General features: G+C 38.2%; 1 protein-coding gene across 1 annotated transcript in view; it reads left to right on the top strand.

Annotated features, from left to right (window-relative positions):
• The first annotated feature begins 2,115 nt into the window (after positions 1–2,115).
• CUNH12orf66 (chromosome unknown C12orf66 homolog) overlaps positions 2,116–12,555 on the top strand; it is a 21,311-nt gene continuing 10,871 nt past the window's right edge. Inside the window, exons 1-2 of the mRNA XM_010644529.2 lie at positions 2,116–2,540; positions 8,332–8,617. Coding sequence (XP_010642831.1) covers positions 2,306–2,540; positions 8,332–8,617 — 521 coding nt within the window. The 5' untranslated portion in view covers positions 2,116–2,305. The remainder of the gene's footprint in view (positions 2,541–8,331; positions 8,618–12,555) is intronic.

Raw genomic sequence — 12,555 nt, 5'->3', positions numbered from 1 at the left:
ATTCTGTTGAGAAAGGTATAATGTTAACAATAACAATAATATGATAGGTATTACTAATATTTGTTAGGCATCTTCTTTGTCTTATTGTTTTAGATAATTACATGTATCCTCATTTATTGATATACACTGCCAAATGTTCTCCAGAAAGTTCATACCAAGTTATATTCATGTCAGCAGTGTACAGTGAGAACAGATTCAGTACTTTGTTTTGAGATGAAAAAGAGTATAGTAATTTTATCTGCATATATTTGATTGCCATTAAGTTTGAGCTTTTAAAAAAGGAATGACTAGTGTTTTATGTATTGGGGTTTTATTTGTTTTTTGTTTTTTTTTTTGGAACCAGGGGTGGAACTTGGGTCCTTGCACTTCCGAGCAAGAGGCAGAACCACTGAGCTAAATCCCTGGCCTTTATGTATCTTTTTGAACTTGTATATTCATGCCCTTTTATTTTTACTGGTCTGAAAGTGATCTTGCCATATTAAAACTTGAAACATTAAATTTCTGACACATATTACTAATATTTTTTTCCCAGATTGGCCTTGTTTTCTTGACATGTGAAAAATGAAAAATTTTATATAGTCAAGTTAACCTGTTCTTTTGTAAAGTTCTCTCAACTCTTTTAAGAAAATTTTTTCTTCTAGTACTAGGGATTGAACCCAGAGCCTTTGGACTGAGCTACATCTCTAGCCTTTTAAAAGACTTTTTATTTTGAAACAGGATCTCACTAAGTCACTAAGTAGGCTTCAACTTGTGATTCCCCTGCCTCAATCTGAGTGCTGAATTTACTGGTGTGCGCTTCCATACCCCACTTCTCAGGAATTCTTATACAATGTCATGTGGGAATATTTAATGAGCTTTGAAATCTCTGTTGGTTTGGGGGCTAATTCTACACTGTTTGATTACTAACTTCTATTCACTCATCAAGAACCATTACAGTCTCCTTCAGGAAGCTTCCTTATTTCCTCCAAAAATATATGCTTGCTCTTTCTTTCATCTTTTTCTTTTTTTTGGTACCAGGGATTGAACTTGGGTCCTTGTGCTTGCCAGGCAGGCAGCAGAACCACTGAGCTAAATCCCCAGCTCTTTCATCTTTATTACATATAATACTCTATCTTATAAACGCAATTAACAGGACAAAGCTTATCCAATTACAATCTTGAGGGCCAGGAACAAGTGCACAACATACAATCATTAAAATTAGATTAATGGGATTTGCATTAAAAGGTAGTGATGGCATAACAGCTTTTGAGTAAGAAAAAAATGAAAACAGGCAATTCTCTTACTCATGTGTTGTCCATTATGAAACTTTTATAGTCCAGTGTCAACTTGTGTCAAGGGGTAAGTGAATCCTAGTCTCTGCCCGAAGCAGTTCACCAGTTAGGGGAAAAAGACTTGTAAATATATGTGATTGAATACAGTGTGACTAACAAAATAAGCATGTACGAGGAAGGAGAAATTCAGTGAATACTAGAGTGTTGCAAAGTAGCAGACACACATATGAGGTGGGTTAATGGTGTTTCTTCAAATGTCAAAGGAACTTGTAAGTAATTTGATAAAAACGCACCAGTTTACGTTAGTTTATCCTTCAGTCTGAGAACTTTTCACCGTAGTTTTAGTAGGATGGGCAAACTGAAGCAATGCATTCAGGGCTCTGCACGGAAGCTGGTAACAAAACAGCGACACGACCAGAATGGTTGAGTGGAATGTTAACCAATGAAACATATGTGAAGAAAATCTAAAGATGAAGACAAGATACAAACCTTTGCCTGTCAGGTTTCCCATCTATAAGCCACTTACTTGAGTTGGTTTATAGGCAATACACACTGCCTGAGGCTCTTGTGAGAACAGGTAAGCACAACACCAGGCACTATTCTCGTCTTCTGGCCAGCACTCCCAGGGCCTAAACCCTGACCCGGGCATAAGTGAAGGCCAGACCTGACGTCACGGAAACGTGACGTCAACGACACTGACGCAAGCTCACAGGGAGGGGCCTCACAGCTCACCTCCGAACGCAGCCGGCTCTACGGAGCTACGAATTGGCCGTCTCCCATTTTACCCTGAAGGTCTGACAGTCAGAACTGCAGAAGCCCGGGCGCCTAAGAAGCCCAGGAGGGGTGGCCTCCCCACTTCCGGCGCTGCCTGCGTCTTCTGTGGGGCCTAGCGGGGGTCCGGGCGGCGGCGCGCTCACCGGCCGCTGCTTTGACGCGGTTACGCGCACGCACGCGGGCACGCACGCCCTTTGCCAGAGAACCCGGAAGTGCGAGGGAGAGCTGAGCCACGTGGGTCGAGCTGGAGCTCAGCTCGCATGGGGGAGTCTATCCCACTTGCCGCCCCGGTCCCCGTGGAACAGGCAGTGCTGGAGACGTTCTTCTCTCACCTGGGTATCTTCTCCTACGACAAGGCCAAGGACAATGTGGAGAAGGAACGAGAGGCCAACAAGAGCGCGGGGGCCAGCTGGCTCTCGCTGCTGGCGGCCTTGGCGCACCTGGCCGCGGCCGAGAAGGTCTATCACAGCCTCACCTACCTGGGGCAGAAACTAGGTACCTCTGCCCCGCCCCCTGCCCCTTGAGGAAAGAAAGGGAGTGTATTACATAGGCGGCGGTGGCTTAGGTTTCCCTTCTGTGTCACTCGGAGCGGCAGGCTCAACTCGGTCTCCTCCCACCGTTCCTTTCTTCCTCAGCTCCACAAAGCCCGCCCACCTGCCTGCGCCGCAGTTAGATTGGCTGATCCGGCGGAAGCTCTTGTCGGGCTGCCCCCAACCCGAGGGGTTTACCCTTTTGCCTCGTGCATGGATTGGTGTCCTAGATGAGAAGTTAACCAAACTCGTCTTTCTAACTAGTGACACTGCAGTCAGAGAAGCAAAACGTAGACTACTTGTCTGGCCTCTTCAGATTAAGGTTCCTGAATCTTAGAGATGGAGTCCTAGCCCTCTTCATATTTCCTCAGTTCATATTTAGTGAATGAAGAATAAATGAGTACTGGGCAAGAAAGGCAAGAAATGTGCCAAATCCTAGAAGAGGCTTCTTAAGGGGAAATGGTAGACATTCTTAGCACGTTGTGTTAAGTCTTGTCCCTTAAAATAAGAGCTCATTCAACCGACTTTCAGTAGTAACGCAACTGATACAATTGGTATGAGCAGGTATAAGTGGTTAAAAAGGAAGTAATGTAGGCGCAAGGACTATAGCTATAAAGTATTATTTATGATAATGACAAATAATCCCAGGGCATTTTGGGTGTTTTAGTGCTTTGGCCTATTTTGCATACTTTAAATGTGAAAGAATAGGATTCTGGTATGAAGAAAGGACACCTGTATACAATATAAAGAGTAAAAATGTAAAATTGAGTATACGTTTTATTTTGATTTTCCCCTTACATTTCCTGAAGAGATCATATGCTAATCGTATACTTTAAAGGGACAGGGCTTTCAAGATCTTTATGCTGTAGCTATTCAAATAACTTGTTTAGTATGTAGATTTATCGGCAAAAAGCTAGTCAGTTTCTCCGTGTGTGTGTGTGTGTGTGTGTGTGTGTGTGTGTGTGTTTCCCTTTTTTTAACACTGGAATCTCTTACAAATGTGCAATTGCTGTTACTATGTTATAGTTCTCCTTTCTAAGAATTAGAAAATTGTATATGCCATTACAAGGTGATAGAGCCCAAAACTGAAACCTACCTTTAAATATAGGGTTGAGTGTATTGATGGAATTTGTTAAAAATGTTGGGCTAGGGATTTGACTCAGTGGTTTTGCTGTCTGCCTCGCAAGGGCAAGGACCCAAGTTCGATCCCCAGTACCAAAAAAAAAAAAAAAGTGTGTACATGTAATTTATATGTTTTATATATATATATACATATATATATATGTATATATATTATGATGATGAAAATGGACAAGGATTCTAGCTGTAATTTGAAGTTAGATTGTATTCTGGCGTTTCTAGTTGTTTTTATATTCCCCCACTTAGAAAAAATGGTGATTGGTCCAAGTACCATAATACTTTGATGATGATGATTATTGACTCATCAATAGGAATTTGATGAAAACTGAGTACTTTTACTTCCGGGGGGGGGAAAATGTGTGTACATATCATTTTGTATATGTTGTGAAGGGGGAATCAGTTGGATTTCCTAAAACCCTATTTATTGACTCCAATTAAAGTATGTTGTTTGAGCCAGGCTTTTTTTGTTTTTGTTTTTGTTTTTTTTTTTGGTACCGGGGATTGAACTCGGGTCCTTGAACTTGCAAGGCAGGTGGTGGAACCACTGAGCTAAATCACCTGGCCCTCGAGCCAAGCTTTTATGTTAACCGAGGTGGCAGCCCTGTACGTAGTGACATGCACATGATTCCCTCACTGTCTCCTATTTGGGTTCTGTGAAGTGGTCCTTATTAGGCAAAGTGATGAATTCTGCTTCAACACCAGCTGGCTTGGATGAGCCTGACGGCCATGCCTTGAAATTGCCCTACACTTCAGTTCCTGCTGTGAAGCAGGCCCAGACACTGCTAGGCTCCCAAGTGATCTCTCTTTTGAGTAAGTGTTTTGGAAATGGCATGTCTAACTTTGCCTCATGACTTACATGTACAGAGTACCAGTACAGTTAATGTAAATTCCAGAATTAAACTCTTAACTTTGAATTTTTTTGTTTTTTTGTAATAGAGCATATGGAATATCAATGTGATTATAATAGGATACCATGATTATTAGGTTGATTGTCCATTTTATTAAAACAAAAAATTTTTGTTTTCTTATATAAAATATTTCAGCCAGGGATGTAGCTCAGTAGTTCTGCCGCCTGCCTTGCAAGTGCAAGGGCCTGAGTTTGATCCCTGGTACCAAAAATAAATAAATAAATAGATAAAAATAAAATATCCCATGTTCTAACTACTTTATGTTAAATAGGTTTATATTTTCTTTATAAAGCAAAAGTACTTTAAGATATTCAAAATATGTTTTGAAAAAGTCTTTTCCCGTCATTGAGGTATAATGAACAAAAATTATATACATTTTAAGATGTACAACTTTGTTTTTGATATATACATTGTAAAATGACCACCACAGTCAAACTAACTCATTTCATAATAGTCTGTCTTTCATCTTTCATTTTTCTTTTTTAAGAACACTTAAATCTTTCTTAACAAATATCAAGTGAAGTCATTCTTTTTGATCTCAGTCGTGTTGCTAGTTTTTAAGGCTGTAGTAGTGAATCCTGATTGTAGATGCAAATGTGGTCCTGACAAAAGACAGAACTGACGGGAGCCATCTGTTCCTGCCCTGGCTCTGTTATTGAAAAACTTTGAGTAGTGTCCTTATTTTTGGCACCTTTTCTTTCCATTTAGTGAAGAATTCTATCTGTTTGGAGAAGGATCAGTGACTAAAATGTGCTGACTCAGTGCCTGTGGAGGATTTTAGAAGGTCATACTTCTTTCCCTTTAATTTCATTACTAGAGTTCCCTTGACCACTGATTGCTAAAATTTGATGTTAGAGAAAATGGCTTGAGAACTGATGTTTAAAAATTATCATTAAGGGCCAGGGATTTAGCTCAGCGGTTCGGTGGCCTGCCTTGCAACCACAAGGACCCAAGTTCAATTCCCGGCACCCAAAAAAAAAAAAAAAAAAAAATTATCATTAGCAAGAATTTGTAGAATTAAAGGCCCACAATGTCTTTCATGCTTCTTTAATATATTTGAAATTTCATGATGTGAGATGAACTGTTGAAATCTTGAAAAATAATGAGTATTCTCAGCTACAGCCCTCTGGGAATAATTCAAAATAATCATTTTTTATAAGTTCAAAATATTGAAAAGAAGTCAGATGTTTTTGAGTCCTTATTTCCCAGGAAGGAAGGTTAGACTGCATTGGTTATTCCAAACCAGAATAGTAAACAGGTAGTGTGTTCCTGAGAGAAAAGAGACCAGTCTAAAAGAAATGCATTGGTGGGCTCTCTCTCTTCCGTATAGTGATTTCATTTTATGGTTTCACATACTGGACATTGGTGTTTATTAATAAGCTTTTAAAGGTATTCTTTGTATTTATATAGTGTTCCATTTCCCTAAATAAGAGCAGTCTGATGAAAGTAAGTATTATGGTTTCAATGCAAAGTTGAAATTTTCACTAGGCCCATCCTGTTGAGCAGTGGAAGTGAGTACAAGGTTGAGGTCATCTGGCTATGTGACAAAAGACATCAGTTTACCCAAGTTTTCAAAACAAATATTGGGAGTTTTGTTGTGTCATTTATAAGTGGAAGGAAGTAGGGCTGGCATCATTGAATATGTGGTTTATTTCCAAGACATATTGTAAATGTTATTTATTTTTCATTTAGAGCTCTACTACTAGTTTTTGGGGTTTGGTTTTGGTTTTGGTTTTGGTACCAGGGATCAAACTCGGTTCCTTGCGCTTGTGAGGCAGGCAGTGGCACCACTGAGCTAAATCCCTGGTCCTCTGTTTTAGTTTTATGTTGACACAAGAACGATAGTTAAAGCTCATAGTGGCTAAGTAGTTTGTACATCACACAGCTTCTGAGTTTTGGAACTAATATTTGAAACCAAATCTTTCAGATGTCACAATTTTAGTTTTTTACATAATACTTTACTATTTTCCTAATCTAAGAGATTTTGTCTTAGACATAAGCACAGAGACCTATTCTATACCTATCATTCTATAAAATTAGATCTAGACTGAATGTGGACAGAGGAAGAAGGCAGACCCTCCAGGATATAGTCCTATCTGAAATGTAAATGTCACTGATTGATATTTGCTTTTGCTACTCATTCAGTTTAGATAGTGTATTGGAGAAAACAGTTAAGTATAAGTATTTTGAGCAGTCACTAATAAGTAGGATGACTAACCATTCAGATTTGTCCAGGACCAAAGGTTCCTGACAGGACTTATTTTTGCATGGAGAGCAGTAGCACTAGGGATTGAACCTAGGGCTTTTGAGCTCAGCTTTAACCCCAGACCTTACTTTAAGTTTTTCTGAGACAAGACCTATATAAGCCACTTAGTTGCCCAGGCTGGGCTTGATCTTGTGATCCTCCTGTCTGAGTTTCCCAGAGTGCTGAGATTATAGGGGTGCACCCCACAGAGGATGTTTTAAAACCTGGATTAAACCAGGCTACCATGCATATTCAGCTACTTAGAAAGCAGAAGTGGGAAGATGGCTTGAGCCAATGAATTTGAGAACATCCTGGGCAATGTAGTGAGACCCTCATCTCAGAAAACAAACAGACAAAACCCCTGGACTCTGGAAGCCAGTCTTTCAGTGCTAAAGCCTGGAAAGTCCTGGGTAAACTGAGACAGCTGGTTATCCTAGTAGTAAGGGATGTAAGATTCATTTCTTGAAACATAATCCATGCATCAAATTAAAAACAATATTATCAAATGGTTTCTCCATTAAGTGAATATATTTTAAATGTCTGGATAAATTTCAACCCCAATTAATATATTTAGAAGAGTGATAAAACCATAATATATTCCAGGTTTATTAACAGAAAATTTAAATTCGTATTTTTGTAGATTCCTAGAAATAACTGTTTTACATGTGTTGTTTCTTTTTGTTCTCTGACTGTTTGGTGAGTTGCCAAATTGCTTAACATCCACAAAACTGACTCTAATTAGAAATATAATCGATCATGTATAAATATGGAAATAAACAACATCTATGCTATTTGATCCTTTTAAACTTTTATAAAGCATAACTTACAATTGGTTCCTGGTCTTAATAATTTAGAAGGTAGTACTTATTATAACCTATAGTGTCAATCTTATGAAGCATGCTAAGACTTTGTTCCCCCCTGAGGTCTCAGTATATATTCTTGCATATAATGAGTGTGTGTGTATGTGTATGTGTGTGTGTTTGGATGTGGATGTATGTATGTATTTTGTTTTCTGATATGATCTAAAAGATAAGCTTCAAAGGAAAATGCAACTCTAAAGCCGAAACAAAAAATTCTGATTTACCAGAAATAACAGTGTTTTCATGATATGAATACTTTGTTTTGTTTTAAATGGATTTATGTGAAGAGAGCTTTTTAGATCCAAATTTATATTACTTTCTAGGTTAATTATGCTCTGAAATAAATCTGAATGCTTATTGAAGTGAAGTGGGGGAGAATTAGAACCTGAATAAGACAATCCTACACAATTATACAAGGATTTGCTCAGGTCCTTCCTCAGTAAAATTACAAATTATAAAGTATTCAAATCCCAGTCAGGGTCAGAGAAATGTTAGAAACAAGTGAGTTCCGCACTTCCCATTCTTTTCTTTTGGCAGCTAAGAGGTGTTTGGTACTTCAGATTTTTGTTTATCTGTTGTATGCTTATGTCATTTTCCTTCCAGGAGGTCAGTCTTTCTTCAGTAGGAAGGATTCCATCCGTACCATCTATACGTCCCTGCATAATGAGCTGAAGAAGGTAGTGACAGGTCGAGGAGCCCTAGGTGGGACTGCTCCTCATGTGGAAGAACTCCTCTCCCACCTGTCAGAGCAGCTCTGCTTCTTTGTTCAGGCTCGGGTGGAGATCGCAGACTTCTATGAGAAGATGTACACCCTCAGCACACAGAAGTTCATCAATGCTGAAGAGCTTGTGGGCCTTTTAGACACCATCCTCAAGAAATACAGCGCCAGGTAAGTTGGAGTGGGGGGAGATTGTGGCAGCCTTCTCAATTCCACATAGCCTGTGAAGTTTTTTCTACTTTCATGAAGGTCTCTGGTGAAATAACTGAAAAAGAAATAGCTCTATCCCATTTTATATGTATTAATTCATCAACAGGTATATATTAGGCTCCTTTGAGTTAAGTTAACGTCATGTTGGATTGCTATTTCTGTAAAGTTTTTGAACAAGGAAGTATCATGTTCTCATTTTTGTCTTAGATTGTTTCTTTGGAACTGGTGGGAGGAATGAGATGCTGATGATATGATTATAGGAGGAAAGGTTAGTGTAGTAGGCTGTTAGGATAGGTAGCATGACAAGTAGTAGTAGAGCCACATTTGTTGCGTGACAGTGAGAAACGAGATAGTGACAAAAACTGTTGGTCTTAGAAACAGGATGATAGGGAGTAAAGAGAGGTTGCTGTAAAAATTTTTTTCATACTGCTTTTTTGGGCTAGATAGTGAGCAGAGGATCATAACCAGTCTCATTTCTCTATAAGTAGCAGTTTCCTTCCGATAAAAACAATTTTTCAGTTGATCAATATCTTTTTAAAAAACTTGAATTCACCTCCAAATAATTTTTTGGCTATCCGTAAAAATTTCAGAAGCATTGTGAATATCATAAAAGTGAATGACTCAGTTTTATTTCTCTTTCCTTGGAGTCTGGCATAGTACCTGCTTATAGGAGCTGCTGAATTTCTGTACTGATTGAAAAGTGATTTCTTTCAGGGATACTATGCATTTGGATATATGAAATCAGATATTTGCTTCAAATATAAAGGTAGATATGTGGATTATATTCCTAAATGAAGGCTAATACATATTTTATTAATGGAAAGGGGAGAGTAAGAAAAAGTAGGAAGATTAAAAGGGTTTGTGGAGAAGTTAGAATCTCAGATGAGCTTTTAAGCACAAGTAGGAGTTTCAGAGCAAAGGAATGAAAAAGGAAAACAGGTGCTTTGAGGTGAGAAGGTATTTTCAGAATACAAAAAGGTCTGAGAGATTTCATAGGTGTTGTTCTGTCTTCCTGAAACATTCTTGACCTAGTTGTCTTCTTATCTTTAAGTCTTAGTTCATATGTTAGGAAAGTCTTTTTTTTTCTTTTTATTGAGTTTATTGGTAAAATCTAGGTATACAATACAGTTACATTCATCATTGGGATTTCTTTACATAATAGGTCTTGATTCTCATTTTTTCCCCTTGTCCCTGCCCTCCCTTCACCCCCTCCTCCCCTCCCCATTTACAAACACTTTATTTCCATTTTTCAGTTTCTCATATTTTTTCCTCTCCCTTATTACCTTTCCCCCACCCTTCCCACTTTCCCTACACCTTTAGCCCTTTACTTCCTATTTCACATTATTAATTATCTCATTAGGATCCTGTGTACTATTATAGTTAGAAAAGTCTTTTCTTACTATGCTACAAAAACTATCTTTTCCTTAGTCACTATCCTAGTCTACTCTATTTTCTTCGCAGCACTTACTGCTGTGAAATTACTGTTATTTGCTTATAGTGTTTTTTATTTCCTTTTCTTGTGAACTGGAATGTGAGCTTTATGACAGCTACTTGTGTCTTTAAAACCTGGAACAGAGCACATAGCAGATGCTCAGTAAATGAATGAGTGAATAGTTGTGTTCCAGATGTAACTATTGTCTGGAATTTATATTATTGGGCAAGTATTGGGAACTGTAAGAGATAATTTGGAAGTTTAGTACCCTCAAGGATAATATAATCTACAGAATCAAAGGGTCAAGAGAGGGTGGTTTAAAAGGAAGGTAGAGAACTAAATTTTGGGTAAATTGAGTTTGTTAGTAGGTTTCCAAGGAGATTCAGCAGGAAATGGAAAGTGTTATAGCTTATATCTAGATGTTCCCCCAAAGCATCATCCAGTCATAGATGGGGCTATTTCAGAGGCTGGATGTAGTGTTTGAGGCTGTAATTGATTCATAGTGCAGTGCTAGGATGTGAGTGCTACCCACCCTAAGTAGCCTGGATAAAATATAAGGGATACAAAGAGCTGTGGTCATCTCTTGCTTGTTTTGCTACTTTCTGCTCACCATGAACTATTTCTCTGTGATGCCTGTTTGCCATGCCACTTTGCTTGAATCTAGCTGATAATGGACTGAAACCTCTATAAATTGTGAGCTAAGTAAACCTTTCCTCCCTTAACTTGTAGGTGTTGGTATTTTGTTTCAGTAATGAGAAATATAATTAAGACAGAATTTAGTACCAGAGAAGTGGGGTGGATGCTATGGCTATACCTGACTTTGTGGTTCAGGAGCCTTTGGGACTGGTTTGTGGGACGAGTTTGGAAAGGTTCACAGATGCCAGCTGAAAAAATAAAGCTAGAAAGCCTTAGGCTTTTATTCTTCTGATATGAGTTACCTATATTGGGAAAAATAAGCATTTCTTGAAAGATAAGTAAGTCCTTTGGAAAGAGGATGAACTATTTCAATACAACAGAATACCAAAACATGAATTATCTCTCTAGCACATTAGACCTATGAAAGATGTGTGTTGCAGCACAGATGCCAAATCAAAAAGTCTATAGAAAAAGTGATATTATCCTGGGAAAGAGCAAACCACAGGCCTGCTGGTATAGCTCATTGGTAGAGTGCTTGCCCCAGCACAGAAAAAAGGCAAAACCACATGAATTTATACTATTTCCCATCAAATGCCTTGGATTATAGCCACATTCTTAGTAAAAAGGTAGAAGTTTTGAAGAGCAATCATTGAAGATTTTAATTAGAAGCCAAACAAATAAAAAACCACTCCATTTATTTGAGCTTACTGTTTTTCTCATGTGGGCATTCACAGATTAAACTTTTTTTCTTAAGATGGCTTTTATTTTGTGCAATAGGTTCTGTCATGTTTACTAGCATTATCATTTGATTCTAGGAACTGTCTAATTTCCTCTTTGATTTCTTCTGTGCCCCACTGATCATTCAAGAGTGTATTGTTTAGGCCGGGTGTGGTGGCACATGCCTGTAATCCCAGCACTCAGGAGGCTGAGGCAGGAGGATTGCTGTGAGTTCGAGACCAGCCTGGGCTGCATAGTGAGTTCCAGGTCAGTCTCAACTAAGTAGTGAGACCCTGTCTCAAAAAAAAAAGTGTATTGTTTAATCTCTATGTGATTGCATAGTTTGTATGATTTCTTTTGCCATTGATTTCTAGTTTTGTTGTACTATGATGTGATAAAATGCATGAGATAATTTTGGTTATTTTTTATTTCAGCATGCTTTATGGGCTAGTATGTGGTTTATTTTTTAGAAAGCTCTATGTGCTGCTGAGTGTATGCTGTGTTATTGAATTGAATACTCCTTAGCTTTCTATTAAGTCCATTTGCTTGAATGTGTGGACCACCTCTAATATTTATTTGCTGATTTGTTTTGACCAATTGATTTGTCTTTTTGTGATTGTGAAATATTGAAGGCCTCTAGTATGATGTGTTGATGTTTATCTAATCTTTTATGTCCAGAAGTGTTTATGAAGTGAAGTGTACAAGTTTGTGTTCCATCTATATATAGTGACCTTTGCATCTTCAGATCAGTTTGGGCTTGAAATCCACTTCATCTGAAAATAGGATAGTGACTCCTGCTTGTTTGGGGGCTCCCACTGCAGGAAACATTGTTTTTCATCTTTTAATTTTTAGTCTATGAATTACTTTTGGGGTTGAATTGTTTCGTGTATACACTGTACTGTTGGGTTTTATTTTTTGATCAATCTGACAGTCTATGTCTTTTTATCGGTGAGTTGACACAGTCACATTGAGGGTTCTTTTATTTTCTTTCTTTCTTTCTTTCTTTCTTTCTTTCTTTCTTTCTTTCTTTCTTTCTTTCTTTCTTTCTTTCTTTTCTTTCTTTCCTTCCTTCCTTCCTTCCTTCCTTCCTTCCTTCCTTCCTTCCTTCCTTCCT

This window comes from Fukomys damarensis, unplaced genomic scaffold (genome assembly GCF_012274545.1).
Source record: "Fukomys damarensis isolate Sample0158 unplaced genomic scaffold, DMR_v1.0_HiC HiC_scaffold_15, whole genome shotgun sequence".
NCBI classification, from domain to species: Eukaryota; Metazoa; Chordata; class Mammalia; order Rodentia; family Bathyergidae; genus Fukomys; species Fukomys damarensis.
Note: the sequence above shows the minus strand (reverse complement) of the source record. Positions and strands in the feature narration are given on the sequence as shown.